The following is a 19,550-nucleotide window of genomic DNA, read 5'->3' on the forward strand; positions in this document are numbered from 1 at the left end:
CATGTGGACTGAATCACGATGACCTATTCATATCTAAGCTTCAGAAAGCTTTTAACCTTTTGTACTTCATGTAAATCACAGGCCTAGCACCCGATGGGTCTGGATCGAATTGCCCCTTTAGTTGCCTGGCAAATGCTAAACAGAAAACAACTCAAAGCTCCTTCGTGAGGTTCAAAAAGATCTTAATCAACTCAACTTCCCTCCTATGACAGGAAAGAAAGGCCATGTGGCATGGACATTGGAGAAACTAACCCAATATATAGACATATAAATTATTTCCATTTAACTCATAATTAAGTCCTTCCAGAATGTATATGATAAATTATGTATGTCCCCCACCTTACAGTATATTAGCCTGTCAGAAAGAGACAAAGAAAACTCTCTCCCGCTAAAAGTTCCTAACTACTATTAGTAATTTCACCCAAAATAGGTGTGGACTGATTTATCCTAGAGGACGATGACAATAGCTCATCTTCGCTCAATCTTTCTTCCCTGCTTATTTTTCCCTGTCTGCTCATTTTTCCAGTCCTTCGGATAAGACAACATCCTCCGGGTGAACTGACTCTCGAGTTTCCCTCATTCAAATATTCCCGTTAAAGACGCACCCTCCGGAAGAACCCAAAGAACGTTTCATGCTCACGAACCACGCACTGAGAATCTACACACGCATGCTCAGCACCAAAGATGTATATATTCATAATTAATTATATCTGTTGTAATTAATTTTAAATCCATATATTTATGTCCAAATACATGGGCTATGTATTCCCTTTTTTGAGTGATTTAAATATTTAGGCAATATTTGATCATAACGCGTTTAGGGCTGGACCCAAATGTTCGGTGGGCTGGTATTCGATTTGAAAATTTGACATTCGAATATTCGTTTTTTTGTTTTTTTTTTGCACACCTGGCACCCCCCTCGAAACGGTTCTCATTCGCGCTTGAATATGTTCAACACTATAAAATCAGACGAAATACAATACTCTTTTTTACAATTATCTTATATAGCCTAGCCATTTTTAATAGAATGGACAGTTGAAGGAACCCAACCTCGTTATACTTAAATATATTTGCTTCTTCTTGGCCTACTAAAGTGTTCCTGCAACGGGAGTATTCCCTGGCTAGAGCACAGAACAGCGGAGTGTGTGTGGACAGAAGTGCATGCCTGAGCTTGTGTTTTGGGTTAAGCTGCGTTGCTTTGACATTGTGGAAAATAGAATAATAGATACAAAATGTATTAAGCTTTTTACCCTTTATTATCAATATAAATTAATCTCGTTTTTAATTTAACTTAATTTAGTTTTTCTTTATTTAAATTTCGTTTTTTTCTTTATTTAAATTTCGTTTTTTCTTTATTTAAATTTCATTTTCTTCAGTTAAATTTCGTTTTTCTTTATTTAAATTTTGTTTTTCTAAATCTACCCTTTACTGTGTCAGTAATTTGTTAGTCAGAAAAATATTAGACTACCTTATTAAAAGTATTGCTTAAGTTAAAAGACCTGTGTGTGTGTGTGTGTGTGTGTTACGTGTGAGTGTATTTACTTTGTGTTGTTCATGAGGAAGATGTTTTTTATATCACTAGTGCAGTGTTGGTTCTCGGAGCATAAGCTCTGCCCGTGTGAGGTGCGCCGCTTCCCGCTCGCGTTGTTCTGTAGTTTATTAAAAGCTTATTAATTCTGAATGTGTCGCGTCTCGCGTGTATCTATATTGCACCAAATGCGACACTGCACTCCCTTGTGAAGTCGATCGGATGAACGGTTCTCGAAATGATCAGAATGCAAACGGACAGACAGACACATAGAGAATACTGCTTTTATTAGAGAGAAGAATATGTTCAGCCCCCTCTCTCCGAAGCTTTGAATACTAGTTCATTACTACTCTAGCTTCGAAGCTCAAAAAATGGTATTCGGACCAGCCCTAAACGCGTTATGAGTAATTATATATATATAGCATCAGACAGTGCATTGTAGTGTCCCTGGGAAAACATCACATTCTTTCATTGGTATAGGAGAGGAAGAATAGTCTAAACTCGCTAAATCATCTATATCAACAACATGTAAGTTAGACCTTATACCGACTAAGCTACTGAAAGAGATGCTTCCAGAGGTCATAGATCCTCTTCTTAAAATCATTAATTCATCTTTGTCATTAGGATACATACCGAAAACTTTTAAGCTGGCTGTTAAAATACCCTGGAAATCCAGAGTTCTCGCAAGAGCACAATTTGAATTTGCTCAGCGAGTCACTCTTGCATTGAGGAATGATGCTCATTAACTATGCCCTTGTAGCCGAGCCGCACCAATCACATCGGTGTATCTGATATAGGTGGGCCAGAGGCGAGCTATACAGATGATGACAGTGCATCATTTGTGATGACGTCTAAGTCATTAGTAAACATTGCAAGATGACTATGGATGAACACCAGTTGTTTGAAACAGCTTTGGCCGCTACAACGATGCTTTTTATCTAAAAGAGGAACAGAAGACCGGTGCTCGAATCATTCCTTTGCAAGAAGGACGTTTTTGCTGTTTTGCCGACCATATCCAGCAAGAGTCTAATCTACCAGTTAGCTGGATACGTCACAGTATACGTCATACGGTCATAGTGTTATCCAAATGTGTGCAGTGAGATTTTCAAATGCATGCTTTGTGCCGCCCCTCGATTTGGGCGATTTTCATTACTCAATGCCAGAACTTTAATCTTTCGGATTTGGTTCTCAATTTCCAGGCTAGTTTTTAAACCTCTTATTAAAAAAGCAAAACTTGATCCTAGAGAATCTCAAATCTACCCTTTCTGTCAAAAATACTAGAAAATACAGTATCCTCACAACTATGTTCCTTTTTATAAAGACATAGTATGTGCGAGGATTTTCAGTCAGGATTTAGACCACATCATATTACTGAGACAGCTCTCATTAGAGTTACTATATTTGTAACTATAATGTAACTACATTTGTAACTATAATGAGAGCAGTCTCAGTACTATTAGTGTTACTGGATCTTAGTTCTGTGTTTGATACCATCAACCACAACATTCTTTTGAATAGACATGAAAATTATGTTGGCATTAGTGGAATTGCATTAGCATGGTTTAAATCTTACTTATCTGACCGTTATCAGTTTGTAGCAGTAAATGAAGAGATGTTATAGCGATCACAAGTTCAGTATGGAGTAACACAAGGCTCAGTACTAGGACCATTGCTGTTCACTCTGTACATGCTACCCTTGGGAGATATCATTAGGAAGCATGGAATTAGTTTTCACTTTTATGCTGATGATACTCAGCTCAATATTTCTTCGTGCCCCAATGAAACTGTCAGTATTTTGCTTTTTATGTTGTGTTTTGGCCTCTAGAGTTCCTCATGGTGCTTTCATCCCCAGCTTACTAAACTTGCAATTAGTGTTATTAGGTTCACATGTGTCTCGTTCAGCTGTGTGTATTTAAGTGACTCTGTCTCATTGCTTCATTGTACCCAAGAAAGGCGATGGGTTACGGCCAATCTTGGACCTGCGTGTCTTGAATCGGTCCCTCCACAGGCTGCCGTTCAAGATGTAACGCAGAAATGCATTTTCAAGTTTCATTGCAGCAATTGACCTGAAGGACGCGTACTTTCATGTCTCGATTCTGTCTTGACACAGACCATTTCTGCGCATGCGTTCGAGGGACGGGCATGTCAGTACAAGGTCTTACCCCGGCCTGGGTGGCCCTGTCGCCTCGTGTCTTCATGAAAGTCGCGGAGGTGGCCATTGCTCCCATGACCGAGCGTGGTGTTCATATCCTCAACTACCTCGATGACTGGCTCATCCTGGCCCAGTCAAGAGAGCAGTTGTGCGAATGCAGGGACATGGTGCTCAGCACCTCAGCTGCTTAGAGCTTTGGGTCAACTGGGAAAAGAGCAAATGGGGCATATGGCACCCGCAGCCGTTGTGATACAGCTCGGATTGCTTTATATGAGGCCGCTTCAACACTAGCTCCACGATCGAGTCCTGAGATGGGTGTGGCAGAGCAGCTCGTGCCGGGCTCCTATCACACCTCACGCACATCACGATGCAGTTGACGTAAGTCACTGGGAAAGCACGACCTGATCGTCAGGTTCCTGAGGGGGGCGAGGAGACTAAATCTGCCTCGCCCGCTCTCGATGCCCTCTTGGGCTTGTCTCTGGTCTTTCGGCACTTCAGAGACCACCCTTTGAGCCTTTGCATTTAGCAGGGTTAAAAATTCTGTCCTGGAAGACAATACTCCTGGTTGCATTGGCCTCCATCAAGAGGGTAGGGGACCTGCATGCATTTTTGGTCGACAAATTGTGCCTAGAATTTGCCCCGGCCAACTATCAGGTTATCCTGAGACCCCGGCCCGGATACGTGTCCAAGACGCAATGCGCCTATACGAGGACAGAACGCAAAGCCTGAGGACCTCAGACCAGCTCTTCGCCTGTTACGGAGACCAGCACAAGGGAAAGGTTGTCTCCAAACGGAGGATGGCCCAATGGATAGTGGATGTCATCGCCTTGGCGTACCAGTCCCTAGGCGTGCCTTGCCCACTCGGGTTGAGAGCCCACTCCACTCGGAGTGTTGCCTCTTCCTGGGAGCTAGAGCATGGCACCTCACTGACAGATATCTGTAGAGCTGCAGGCTGGATGACACAAACACGTTCGCTAGATTCTATAGTCTAGGTGTAGAGCTGGTTTCTTCCCGTGTGCTCGCCTCAAGCCAGTAACACCGAAGAACTCGCTCTAGTGTCGGCTTGCTCCTCCCAATGGAGGAGAACTAGGTTTTAGAACAGTAATATAGTGTTTGCTAATGTGCTTGCATGTGTGTTTGTGTACTTTAGTACCTATAGTTGTAATAACTGTTCCAGCGAAGAAGAAGGAGTTGCTGAGGTCCCATAAACTGCTCTGATTGGAGTTTCCTGAAGGGTTCACTCCTACTCGTAATGCTGACACCACTTGCTGTTATAGGAGAAAAAAAGGTTTGTATAATTACACATATTACAAAAATATTTATAATTGCATGCACATTTTAAGTTAATACAGTTTCTGCCTCTGTGTATATATTTGATCCACCAAATCAATGACAAAAATATTGATCTAAGCAGATTTCTTAAACATTCCTTCATCTGTAATTGTTTGGGCAAACACTTGTCACACACTAAGTCACACCATTGGCTGAGCAGGAAGTTCATATATTGAGCTGCAGTTTTCAACACTAAATTAAAGATTAATATAATCTATATTAAATTTACCAACCTATTAAACATATGTAGCATTTATAATAGAAATATTTCTGTGAAGCAACAACGTGAAAAGAGATCACTTCAAAATGATGACATCTTTTTTTTCAAGAGACTTTCAATGGTTATTCAGATGTATGGACATTAACACTCATCATACAAACCTCAACAATGGTGACAATAAACAATATTCAACATATGTATAACAATTTCAGATAAAAATATCACCTCTGAATATTGCTAAACAAGCCACTAAAAATCTACAAAAATAAAAGCAGAAAACAGTAAGACTAATTTATGCATGCTGGGAGTCATGGATGAGTTTTGTACTATGCTTGTAGGCATTGCAGCATGAAGCTTTTTTTTTTTTTACTGTCACCATTGTTGAGATTCAGATGTGTCTAAAAGATCCAGTAGCTCAAAATGATTTGTGCACACTTTTAGACTTTATCTGATTGTTTAATGCTATTGGATGTCATTCGGCAGTTTCACAGGGGTTGGTGGCACAAATTATAAACATAAAGTTAAAAGCATATCACTATTAAAACTAATGAGGAGATTTGAGATCAGTAAAAGCTGATTTCATGATGTTTTTGTTATTATCAACAAGGAGTTGACAACTCCTGTGGCCTGTTGTATGAAGCTGGATTCAGTTGCTACCCAGGTAAGTTTGACATTATTTTGTGCAAATTCTGTTTTTTCGGCTCAAGAAGGTGGATTGGTTTTAAGCGTGTTTCATTGCCATGGTAACTTATGCTACATGGCTAACCTGCTTCGGAGCAGGTTTTTTTCTGGGTTAGAGATCGCAAACTCAAACTGGATCAATCAGCTGTGAGTAAAGTGAGGTTTTCTCTAGCAAGAAGTGAATCAAACTGACACTCTCCATGTTCCATGTGATTGGTTGTTCGCTGCACGTGTCACACTTTCAGGTGCACATGCTTCAGAGTTAATCACAAACTGTGGATCAAACCTGCGTTGACAGAGAACATGTATACCGAGCGTTGGATTCATATGGATTTATCAACTCTAAACCTACTCTGAAACTCTGGCGTAAATAAAAAAAGTCGGGGGCAGAATTGAATGAAAATGGAGCAATCAAGTCAGACACTTTCTGTGTAGTGACCCTTGAGCAGTGTTTGCGTACTTTATCACAGATGAAGTAGATTAGATGCAATATTTGTCAAATACACACGTTTTCATGAAGCAATAGAAACACTTTTCATGTACTGCTTAGTACTATAAAGTTCAACATGAGCCTATACTATTTAAATACCAATAAAGTGGGTCTATATATTTTTATCAGTTTTATTTTAATAATCATGACGCAATATAAAATTTGAAAAGAAAAGAGTTATAAAAACAAGGATTTGTGAGCATTAGCGGAACTGAAGGTGTTGGAATAAACAAGAAACACACATGATCGTTGTCATGCGGTGAATCCGGCCAATCGTGGATCAGCTGTGTCGTCATCAGAGCTCGTGCAGCCACTCTGGAGAAGCTGCGCTGGCTGAATCGTCCGGCTGTTCTCAGATCGCTCTCACGGTACTTTGATGCCATACGTTACAGTAATGTGAGGTTGGCGCTTTCTCAAGTCGCACAGAATTTCTAACCGGCATGCACTGCATCAAGTCAGACTTCAAGTCAGATCGGTCTGCGCAGCGCTGCATGAAGTCGAAATTTATTTTGTTGTTGTTTGACCTAAAAACATAAAAATTCTTATACATAGTATCTGTGTCTTATGGTTGTAATTAAGGGCATCACAGTGGCTCAGTGATGACTCCCAGCTGAGCCAGAGGGTCTTTCCCTCAGATCTGGATTCCCTAACAATCCAAAGATGGAATTGCAGACACTAAATTGTCTATTTGTGTGAATGTGTGTTTTACTGCCTATGGATGAATCCGTTGGCTGAGTATTTTGATGGCATTTTTGTGGCTTAGTTTTGGGGGTTTCTGGTTAAAGACTGATGTGTTGATATGGTTTACTGAAGGCTAAGATTTGGTGCCACAATTAAAACTTGGGTACGAGAAGGGTACGAAAGCATTTTCAAAACATCAGATGTGCCATGGAAAACCATGAAGGCCATAATCAACAAGTGGAGACAATGGGGCACCACAATAACATTCCAAAGAACAGAGCACCTGTCCAAAATTTATTTAATTAACACTTTTTATTTATCCACAAAAAAAGCTGCATCTTATACATTAACAAACTGGTTTAAATAGATACAATCACCACTGAAATAGCACTGCACAAAAGCTGTTATTGTGCAGTGCTATTTAAGTGGTGATTGCACCTGTTTAACCAGATGACCTGCTTTAGGCCATCATCCAAAATATGGCACTCTGAATCGACCCAGAAGAACTGCACTGTGCAAATTGCATTCAGCACAGACTTTGTGGACATGTTTATGCCATTGCCTGATCTGGACAATTCCTTAAGTGAATCTAGTAAACTGTCTCACTGTAGCAAATTCTCAAAAGGCAAATTCACTGGCACATAAAGTATTACTATGGTGAAGATAATGTGGGGAAAGGAAGAGAGCAACTGTGGAAGCAACCAAAGTTTACACTGCTAGTTTTTGTTGTTACTGTGTGTCCCTGAAAGTGATTTTTTTTTCCAGGAGTACTAGCAGTAGATTCAGGAGTACTGTCACAAACTAACTAACTACATAACCATTTTTTCACAAGTTTGCACTTACATATAATCATCAGATATATAATAGAATATGCATATTTGGCGTGCTGTCCGAGGGGACGGATCCGAGCTCAGAATTTGGCCTGAACCCAGTGTGTGTGTGTGTGTGTGTATATATATAAATGCTTCTTCTCGTGCTGATTGGGTAGATTGTCCGAGTGTGCTCCTCCCGAACTTTGTTACCATACCATATACTTGGCATCGCACAGACACCAGTGGTCTGAAGGTTTTACGTTTTTTTCATTGATATTTAATTATTATTTTATGGATATTAATGAATGAAAATGAAAATTTGTGATGATCAAAATAAATGTGATGATCAAAGAAAAAATTAAACAAAATGTTCTTATTTAAAAAATAAAAACAAGTAAACCGAGCCCAGCATCAGGTCAATATAAGATGACATTATGGACAGATAATCAACCTCAAATGTGTAACCCCAACATGTGGTCAGTCCAATATTTGGTTTGTGTGCAAGTCTGCTGTTTTACCTTCACTAAATATTCCAGATCTGAGGAGTTCACACATGGATGCTGCTCGAGGAATTCCAGTTTTTCCACTAGGATGGCCAGTTTCTTTGACATCTCATGAGGCTGCTCCAACTCTTTAAACACAGTTGCTCCAATAATTAAGTACAGCACCACCAGCAGGAAGACGGTCAGCACTGTTTTCCAGCGCATGACGGTTAGACGAGTCTCAAAGTCTTCAGAAGACTTCAGCAGCACTGGCTGAGCCGAGAATGAGAGACGAGGTCTGGAGTTATGAGCGGCTGTTTTAGGATCAAGGAGGTCAGGAGCAGCCACTAAAAGAAAGAAAGAAAGAAAGAAAGAGAATGAGATAAGCTAATGACTGTGAATTGAAGAACACATTCTGAAGATCGTTTTGCTCACCAGATTATATACACAATCACACCAGTAGCCCAGTGGTTTTCTGATTAGCAGGATTTGTGTGTCCGTTCAAGTGCTCTTGTTTCAGTCTTTCAAATTTGCACAGAACAGAATAAAGATGCACTCTCAAATTGAATGAATGTGTTTACTAACTTACATAATTTACTGTGTTGAACTTGTTTAAATAATCTCAAACTTTACCTAAAGCAACATAATTATGGAACAATGCAACATACTGTACTAGTACCCAAAATGTTATGCTACTTTTAGAATTTACATAATATATTATAATTTACATTATACATATATTACATAATATATTGCATTAATAATCTGGTGAAAGGAATTATTTTATATGCATATTGAGGACCATACAAAACAAGACACTTTAACAGCTTTCCATACCAATTTAAGATTGATCAGTCTGGGACTGCAGAATGGGGCTTAAACTAATATATTCACATACTGAACCTTGCAGACTTTACCAACTAGGTACAGATAAGTGCAGATTAAACCTTAATGATTGATTTGATTGAAATGATTTAGTTATTTTCTTTCTATACTGTCATGATTTGTTCTGTGAGTTTCCTGGACAGAATCAGACAGCCATATCTAAACACTTAAATGTTACCCCACCATTGACAAGATTTTCCGTATATGACACAACTCTTCCCAGCCATTGATGAGTTTTTCCTGCAATCCATGTTATACAGTAGTGGGTGCTGTTATGCATTTTCTAAAATAGGACATCCAAAAACAAGCTAAGAAGAAGCCACAAAACAAGCAATAGAATATTGCTTACACACATGTAAGCTAACGTGATCATCAAACATTCAACAGCATATAAATCTAAACTTTATGCTAACTTTACGAAATAAAATGGAAAACCAAGGAAGAGGTATAAGACAAGCTTTAGGGGTGTTGATGGACTCAATCTGTTTTTCTATGATGTAGTCATTAGCAAAAACGTGATTTTCTCAGCTTTTTGTTCAAAATGTTCCTTTTTTTAAATTAAACTGAAAATGATTTTAAAAAAATGCTAGCGACACATTTTTGCTGTCAAATTTTTAATAAACGCTGGCAGGGAAAGTGTTATAGGACCCCTAGTATGCTCATGTACATGGTTTATATTTTTTTTTTTTTTTTTTTTTTCACTAGAATAATTTTAGTTTTGGTCTACTTGAATATGTCTATGATTTAATGTTCAAATAATGTTCAGTATTTGTCTTATAATTACACAGTTGAAGCACATGTTTTTACCCTCTGTCTGAACATGATTTAGTTTTGGTTTCTTTAAAACTGCCTTCTGAAAAGTCCAGTCTGCTTTGATTGGTCAGCTGGCTAAGTCTGTGGTGATTAGTTAACCTCTTAGAATGTGACAGAATTATAACACTCCTCACCATAACTGGCACATTCATTGCTGTAAACAGAGAGTCTATCTCTCCTTTCCCATAAACCGCAACAAGATGTCTGAAGGGTAAAGTTGTAAAGCGCTGGCACTGGTGTAAGCACTGGCACTGATCCCCTTTACTAGTGTTATCTAACCATTAGTGGTTTATGAATAAAACTAATCTGTGGAGAACATTTCTCGGATTGGCTTGGGCTTCATTAAAGTTTTGAAAACTTAAGTCCCATTTACTATGGAAGATATAAATATTTCTTGTTCTGTCTGTACTGACTTTTACATTTTCTTGCAGACACTCATTTGGTCTGGCAATTATAATTACTGAAACCTCTGCCACTCTGCTCACTCTCACCCACATTTTAATTGCACACACCTGGCCATCATTACCTGCTCAACAGGGATGGCTGCATCCGAAAATTTTAAAGTGCTACCTTCAGAGCATGCATTCCAAGGTTGAAAGATACTAAGGCAAGTCCGAATCCAATGTTAGCTTCACTTCCTGTCTCCTAAGGTTTCTTCATCTGATCAATTTTTTAAGGCAGCATCGATGTATCCTTCGCCTTTGATATCCCACAATCCTATGTGCTCTATTTGTTGACAGTTGAGCTTGAAAAAGAAAGATGGCGTCTGAAAGTTGTGGTTGTTGGTCAGTTTGTGTGTAAATGTATGTTTTTGACCAACGTTTTCCACTTCTGATGTCATTTCTAGCGAGAAATTACTACTGTAGTAATTCAGTATTTGCTTAAATATAAAGCTCTCTCTATTTTGCTGTAGATCATTAAACTGTTACTCTGCCTCAGATGTCTGTCCGAAAACACTGTGCGCAAACACTGCCTGCAAAGTCTCTGCATGATAATGCAGTGAGGCAACAAGTCCGCTGCCAAAGTTTTCGGATGCAGCGCATTCATTGTTTACCAAAGAATGTTCAGACTCTTGTGTTGATCTTACCTGTTGGATATACTTACATACTGTAGACATCTCCATCGTCTGTTCGTAATCGTCTGTTCACCATTACCTGTTCTCCATTGTTGTTCTCCATTGCCTGTCTGCTCCTTTGTTGATCCGCTGTGTTTACTCCCTGGTCTCCTTGTGTGCTCGTCTCACTTGACAAGAGAGAACTGTTAACATCAAGTCATGTGCTTTCCTTGTTTTATCTATCCATATACTTACCTGCATTACCTGTCATTCCACAAACCTTTAAATAAAACCCTACTGTTGAGTTAATCTTCTGTCTTTGCCTCTGAATGAGAAAAAGTCTAGACCAATCACACTGAATTCAGCAGGAATGGATTTCATCATTCCAGAATTTAGCCTCATCAGCCTCACTCAGGCCAATTTTACCCTCAAGGAACAAATTTGTGAATTTTTACTAATGGCAAATGTTGTGAATTATGAGGATGAAATACTCATTAGTTTCTTCAATAACAAACCCTTACGATTACTGTTGTCTGTCAGTGGACCACAAGGGATGCTCTACCAGTTTCTGGTTCTGGCCCTTTAACAGAATGGATTCCTCTTTCATCATGGGAGAAGTGGAAAGAGGACCTCAGCTGCACTGATGCAGTTTCTCTAGTGCCTCCACTGTTCCCTGTGATTATCCCAGAACCTCCAGAGTCCACTCCAGATTTCCTTCCCGCTGACCCCTCTCAGTCCCCATCCTCCAGTCTGGACAACACACTGACCCTAGCACAGAGGAGGAGACCGAAAGAGGAAGAAGTCTGCCTCTGAACACTCTAGGGAGCTATCGAGTCTGGTGGGCTCACAGCTCCCAGTCCAGTAGTCCCAGAGCTCCCAAGTATGACATTCCCCGAGTTCCCATGACCGGTGTCTCAGAGCTCACAAGTCCAGTGGTCCAGGTAGTCCCAGATAATCTAGTCTGGGTGGTCCCAAGTCCTGTGATCCCTGTCACAGCCATGGAGGCCACTCCTTACTCAGCTTTCTCTCATTCGTATTGGCCAAAGAGTCCATTCCTTGCTCCTTCATCTTGGCCGTGGAGGCCGTATTTCGCTCCCTCATCTCGGCCACGGAGGACGTTCAATGTGTATTTGTCTCTGCCAGAGACCGTGTGTGTCACTCTCTGTTACCCCTTTTCCACCAAGGCAGTGCTGGTGCCGGTTCGGAGCTGGTGCCTACTCGCGAACCAGTTCTTTGTGTTTCGACAGCCAAAGAACTGGTTCTCGGCCAGGAAAATTGGTTCCAAAGCGGCACCAACTCTTTGCTGGACTAGAACCGTTCTTTTACCACGTCATGCTTACGTCAGAGGCTGGGGGCGGGGTTATTGTCGACCTTCTTCTCGAACGTAACCTCCGTCTATAGTAATCCAGACGAGCAGCACAAATGTGTTCTAAACATCTTCTTCTGACCCCAATATAGGATCGCAAAGCCAGGAGAAACATTTGCAGAAAGACGATTTAGTCCGCCATTGTAATTGTTATGCTTGAAGTTGGAGCAAGCGTTTCTGGGAAAGCTAAGACGTATGGCAACATACACAGTGACGTAACGGCGTTGTTCGCTGGGCTCTCTAGTCAGTGGAAAAACAAACAGGTTCTGAGAAGGTTCGCAAGTTGAACCAACTTTGAACCAGCAACAGTTCCGAACCAGCTCTTTTTTGGTGGAAAAGGGGTATGTGTGTCACTGTCCTTCTCTGATTCCATCTGCTCCACCCTGGTCCTCAACCCTGCTGTCTACGTTGTGGTGGTATCCATCTCTGCCAGCTCTACTATGGTCTCCTGCTCAGCCAGGCTCCCCATTCGGCTGGCACTCCAGAGCTAAGCTGGAATTCCAGACATCTCTCGCTCACACGGCACGTCTCCCACTCCGCTGGCACTACTAAGATCTCCCACTTCGTCCGCACTCCCAAGGTCTCCCGGTCCACCACCACACGATGGCACACAGACGACTGAAGAAGACGAAGACGAGACATAGGTGAGTTTTCCACAGGTAGGCACTCAGGTAAGAGTCCAGTGTCGAACAACAAAACCAGACAATGTGAACTGGGGTGTGCTGGTCTTTATGGTAAATGTGATGATTGCATGCAAGTGGTGCTGATTAGTAATCAGGTGATTGGGAGCGTGTGTAGGAGTGACGGATGGTGTGGCTGATTCTGTGACAATACCTATGTAATACCTTATACTGGATAAATGTACCTCTTGCTTCCTATATTTACCTTCCACTGTGGGACACAATTCTGTTCCAGGTGTCCTTATCTATGTCATTATTAATGTCTCTTTGCCAAATCAATCTCAAATTTTCACAGTTCTTATCACCAATCCTTAAACTGAGTTGATAAAATTTAGATGATTTTTGAAGGGGTCTTGGAAAGCTTGCATTCCTCCCATTCAAATCCCCTGCTCTTTTTCACTGTTGCCAAGACTTTCTCCCTCACGGTATAACATAGAAATTTCACCAACACGGCCTGGGGACATTGATCATCATTAGGTTTAGGGGATCACAAAGGCTCCGATGACTACGCTCAATCTCGAACTGTGATCCCGTCAACCTTTGAACCCCATCTTTTGGACAGACTCATTTTGCAGCCTGCTTCTTTCCCCTCTTTAAGATTATTTTGATCTTATTCCGCCTGCTGTGATTTTCTAAATTCTCAGCTTTATTCCAGAGTTCGTCCACAAGTTTCGTCATCCTCTCAGTGTCACTAGTCAGGTAATTTGTTGAATCTTCCACGTGCGAGATGCGATTCTCGGCTTTGTTGAGTCTGGCCTGTACGGAGCTAATCGCATCTTTAAGTTCTATAGTAGTCGCATTAATAGTTATCAAATCACTTGCTGCCCCTGCCCCTAGCGTTTGTTTGACTAATTTCAGCAAAAATATATTTTAAGTTGACGGTTAATCGTTAGCTCCAGGGCTCGTTGTTTTCCGACGTGTTTGCACTACTCGAATTGGTTGCATGGAAGATGTCATTTTGTCGTTTGTCAGATGCTTCAAGTAAAAATAAGTTATCTATCGAAGTTTGATAAAATATGCAAAGCAAATATATACTAAATAATCTAAATAATGGTGGGTATCCGGAGCGCTGCTCTAGCGTGCTGCCTTTTCCCAGCTTGCCATCACGTGACTCTCCATATCTTTTCAGTCTTTATAACATGGTGCAAACAAAATGTATACAAATTTTACAAAAAAAAAAAGAAAAAAAAAAAAACCTACAGGGAACATAGGTTAAATTTGGAGTACTAACTGAAGTAATACAATTAAAATAGGGTCATATCTTCATATCTTTTCAGTCTTTATTTTTTGACAGCTCCTTTGCTATCTGTAGATTTTTGGACAAAACTAATGTGCCAATATTGTCACTTGACAGTCATGATCTTAGTGGGCTGTGAAAACTCTCTCAGAAGCTGAGCTTGATGCTGGAATGCAAAGGCAATATTTGGCAAACATTGAAAGAATAGGGAGGCTTGATTCATGCCTTTTCCACCAAGAAAGTGGAATCTGTGGCATTGGTCTCTTCCATGAAATTGTATGTTTGGAGTTCTTTGTTTAGTCTGTCAGCTGGCATCTTTAGATATTCTCTCTCGGCTTGACATTCATATCCCTTTCCCCTCTCTTTTCTTGTTTTTCTCTTATATAATAGTTGACAGGAGACTACCCAAGTCTAGTTTTTGTTTTTGGCAGCTGTTTGTTCTTCCTGCTCTGCTTGTTCTCCATCAATGAGTGTTGATTCGGGAGATCAGCTGTTTCAGCTTTTTGCATATGTACTTCCGTCACTTCCTTCTCCTTAGTTACAAATGTGTTCTAAAATCAAGGATCAAGGATCAGAAGGTTGCTGAATTAAGAAGGATTTGTACCTCAAGCTGTATCTCATCTCCAGATATTTCCTGATCTCAGTTTTCATATTGCAGGTTAGCACAGAGTCTGTATCACTGTCCTATACATGTGATAGTATCTTCTACATCACAGGGATGACAGAAGAAAGTGTTGCCACTTTTTCTGCACACAAGGCATCCATGGAAGTAATTAGTGGGCCCAGGGCCTCTCGCACTGTCTCCAGTGTGGTGATGTCTGTGCCAGTAGGCATTAGGCACCACTTATTCACAGATGGCTTGCTGCTGTTCACAGAAATGGTCCACCATATCAACTGTAGAACCCCAGAAAGAGGTGAAGGCTTCAAAAGCCTTGTCATTTTGTTAGATCTAGAAAATGCAAATATAGTCTTTCTAAATCTAGACGCCACCCAGGCTTGTAGCCATGTTCACTGCCAGATGTACTGTAGGTTGTGGCCAAAGCATGGAACCCAGTGGCAAGACTTCCCCTTAAATGCCTTGATGTTTGAGGATGCATTATCAGTTGTGATTCCACTCAGGAGTGTCATTTCCAGTTTCCATGTTTGAGTTACTGTTTCTTCACGAACCTCCCTAATATTCTCTCCTGCGTGATCTGAATGTATTGCTGCACATCCAAGACACCAGGACTGCATTTCCCAAGAGTCACTTATTAACTACTTATTAACTTACTAACTCTGTTGTACAAGCAAAGTAAGGCTATTTGGACAGTTGTGACTCAATCACATACCTTGTTTCATTGACCTAGATTAATAAATGCTATAATACTCTTATGTAAGGTTACCTAATAAATGTTGACAAAGTGTAAATATTATTAGACCTTCATTGGTTCTAGCGTGTCATGCATGCACAGTTGAGCTTTCATCTTTACTGTGTCATATTTCATTTATACACTCTTATATTTGTGCATTGATCAGTGTTGTGAATAAAAGTCTAAATTAAATCAGTTGAATGATGCACTCACCTGGCAATCTCTCAACTCTTGGAACAATTTAGGAGGAGCAAGCGACAAATGTTTTTGCAAGATTTGATGTGTTGACACATAAATAAACGTTTGAAGGTTTCTTGTGTGGGCAGACTTTCACCTTTTGAGAGTCCAAGTCCTTGGGGTGAAAAAGCTTGCATTTCAGTGATGGTGTTTGTGGCAATTTTATGCAGTTTAAGATTTGATTCAAAAAGTGATGCCAGAGTGTGCTTGAGCAGATTGATGGCCTCAGAATATGTGGGAACAGATATATGGCTGCATTGTCCATATAAAAAGTGGCTCTTTTAATTATTTTCTCTGCAGCTTGAAAAAAAACAAAAACATGTACAGACCATCTATAATGGTCTAAAATAGAATATACCCTTTAAAATTTTACTTTGTGTTCCACTGAAGATTAACACCCATGGCCATAAAAAAGGCTCAGGGTTAGGGCTAGGTTTGTGAGTTAAATTTCACTGGTTGGCCATCCTGAGCAGGTAGGTCGGAGTTTTAGATCATCCTACTCAAAACAAAATTTAATTTAGATTTTCATATTAAGATTCAATATGGCGTCTACTACGTCTACCCTAATTAAGGTTTTATTAGGGTAATTAGGGTTTATTAAGGTTTAATTAGAGCCAACAGACACAAAGATGATCACTTCATCTGGCCCAATGAAGTCCAACCATAAATTATGGCCATTTATATTCAGTTGGTAATCAACAGTATGTACAGACATTACTAATCCAGGATCCAGAGGCAGGGAGCTCTGAATTAAATATTTAGAGGCATTAATTAACCCTCTGGGGTCTGAGGTGTTTTCTGGGCCCTGGAGGTGTTCTGACATGCTCTGACATTTGTGCTTATTTCTGTTACTTGTAACATTTTCATGGCTAAAGTCTGATTACACTGTATTCAGCACAAACTCTGCTACAATAATGTCAGCAGCATGTATGTAAACGTTTGTAGTTTTGAGAAAATTATGTTTATGTGTGGTTTGTGAAAAAAACAAAAAACAATTGTCACTGAAATAAGGTCATGAAACCCATACTGATTATTTCTTCACATGACTTTTGAAAATTGTATCATGTAGCCTGGAATATTTGCTTCAAAACTATGTGAAAATTACTAAACTACTAATTCTTCTGAGGTAAATCCAAGGTAAACAGCACAGCACATCAAAACATGTCTTCCAAACTTGATGAAAAGCAGAGGACTGATGAAGTCTAATGCTTTGTTTTGAGGTGATGGGGGCGTTTACAGGTCTGCATTCCTTCACGTGGACGATTCGCATGTGAATGCTCTTGCGCGCGTGGGTGTGGTCAGATTAGAGCTAATGAAGAACTGTACATCTCATTGCTTTCATACAGATTACTTAAACAGAGAATATTTGTTTTTTATGTGATTTACATCATTTAAAAATAAAAATGATTAAAAATTATGAATGTACACAAATAAAAGTAGACATTTTTGAATGTCAGTTTTGAATGATGTAGAACACTTGTCTGTATGACAAAAATTAGTAAAAAATCGAGTTAATCGGGCTGGTGCGACCGCATGTTATAGTAAATGTGTTAATTTACACATGTAGGGATAAGTTGTAGATAAAAAAAATAAATAAATAAAAACCCTTTCATTTGATGCAGATACATCTGCAAACTCAATACCTAAAAGCGGTACACTTTGAAGTCATCACGGAACAGGTTTATACCCAACAGAAATCTTAATTTTAAACTGCAAATAGTGTATCTTCACTCCACTTTACCACAGATGGATGGCTATGGCCATCACACAGCATTTGTTAGATTACACAACAAAGGCTGAGAACTACAAAGAACAACCAATTAAACAGAAACGCTGAAAAAAATATAATCAAGCAATCACTGCTATCAAGGAAAATCTGCAAATTCAGTAAATCAGGGCTAAAACGCACAAAACAGATGCAAAAATTACAGCAATTCGTGCTGAGGGTGTCTGCACCAAATGCCATCCAAAAAAAGGTTTGCATTTTCAACTTTTGAGAAAGGCATTGAAATGAAAATCTGACTTAAAACAACCTTTAAAAGATTTATGTCAGTGAGGCACAATGCAAGTGAATACTTGTAAACATTCAAAGTGTTCACTGTTTTAATAGCATAGCCACAAGACTTAAATAATATCCAAATAACATAACATTTTCTGTGTGAAGTTTTTACAACTTTGTTGAAATTACAATGATATGCCTTAAACCCTATGACTGTAAAATGATGATTAAAACAACTGTACACCTCAAATACTATAGGCCTACATGTTTTAACAAGAATTTATGTAAATGCTTTTACCAACATAAGCTTTACATTTCAGCTTGTAAATTATTTTTTATATATATATATTAAATTGCATTAAACCCTGAACATTCCAGTCTATCATTCTGAAGAATGAATTTGAAAATTATATTAAATTAACTGCACCATTTTTTTTAATTTTTTTTTAAAAGTTGTCTTGTTAATGACAGGATTGCCTAGGTTGCACAATTGTTATTGAGTAGAAATCCACCCCAGAAAATCACAGCACCCCCAACTCAAAACATCGCATTTATATGTCCCACTCATATCAATACTACTGTTAAACAGTTCTCCAAATTATCACGAACTAATATTCAGGTGATATGATTTGAAATATGGTATGATAGGAGCGTACGCATGCATCACATCTCTTCGTGATACGCAATACATTGATAATTTATGAACCATTTCATAAGGCTGCCCAGTAGGTTTTTTCCCCCATGTAGCCTACAGATTTGCTTTTTTATCCAAGGAAATTATTCACTGATTTGGTTAATCTTGTAGGGTAATATTAATCATTTCGTTTATTATCTTCAGTTGAAATAAGGACTAGACTATATCAAATCAAACCCCACGAGTAGCCTACCCTCTCTCTCATACACACACTTACACACGCATAATAACACATCTGATGTATAACGCCGGCTGTGTTCCGGTGTTTATGTAACTTACTTCTTCAGTCCTCTCCTCATCGACACTCGCGTTACCGTGTGGTCGCAGCGGTTCGGTTCAATTTCTGCAACTCCATTTCTTCTGATCCGTGATAGGGTAGATCTTTTTTTGCTGTTAAACTGTCCGAGCCTCTCAGAAATGTACAGCTTGTTGAATGAGTGAGACGGATGGGAACCGAATCGCACCTCCTCTAGATCAGAGACTTCAATGACGCAAGACGCGCGAGAGCGGTTCGTGATCTGTGATGGTAGGTTTCAACCAGGCTGAGCATAAATTGTGCTCTTGACTCTTAAACTCAGATCAGCCCCTGCTCCAGTGCTGTTCTGAAATAATCCATCCAGAAATTAAAATTAAAATGCATTTGGTAAGGGTAAGGCAATAGGCTATTTAATTTTCGAACTGGCTTCCATGTCAAAGTATGCATTGCATATGCTTGCCTGTTCAAATTATAGTGGTTTGATGTGATGTTAAAGCGTTTATGCTGGGATGTGTAGGTGTCTTTAAGGAGGAATCGCATCTTGCCTTACCCTAGGGTTGGTCAACCTTCCCCCACCGTGTGTCTCTCTCTCTCTCTCTCTC

The 19,550-nt window shown here is 39.7% G+C and overlaps 1 protein-coding gene across 1 annotated transcript in view; it reads right to left on the reverse strand.

The window, feature by feature from the left end:
• The window catches only part of kcnk2b (potassium channel, subfamily K, member 2b), a 42,697-nt gene extending 23,447 nt beyond the window's left edge, over positions 1-19,250 (reverse strand). The window contains exons 1-3 of the mRNA XM_079889424.1: positions 18,972-19,250; positions 8,415-8,725; positions 4,834-4,948 (exon numbers count right to left, since the gene is read on the reverse strand). Coding sequence (XP_079745550.1) covers positions 4,834-4,948; positions 8,415-8,725; position 18,972 — 427 coding nt within the window. The 5' untranslated portion in view covers positions 18,973-19,250. The remainder of the gene's footprint in view (positions 1-4,833; positions 4,949-8,414; positions 8,726-18,971) is intronic.
• Positions 19,251-19,550: the final 300 nt, after the last annotated feature.

Source organism: Squalius cephalus, assembly GCF_949319135.1.
Source record: "Squalius cephalus genome assembly, chromosome: 12".
Taxonomy (NCBI): domain Eukaryota; kingdom Metazoa; phylum Chordata; class Actinopteri; order Cypriniformes; family Leuciscidae; genus Squalius; species Squalius cephalus.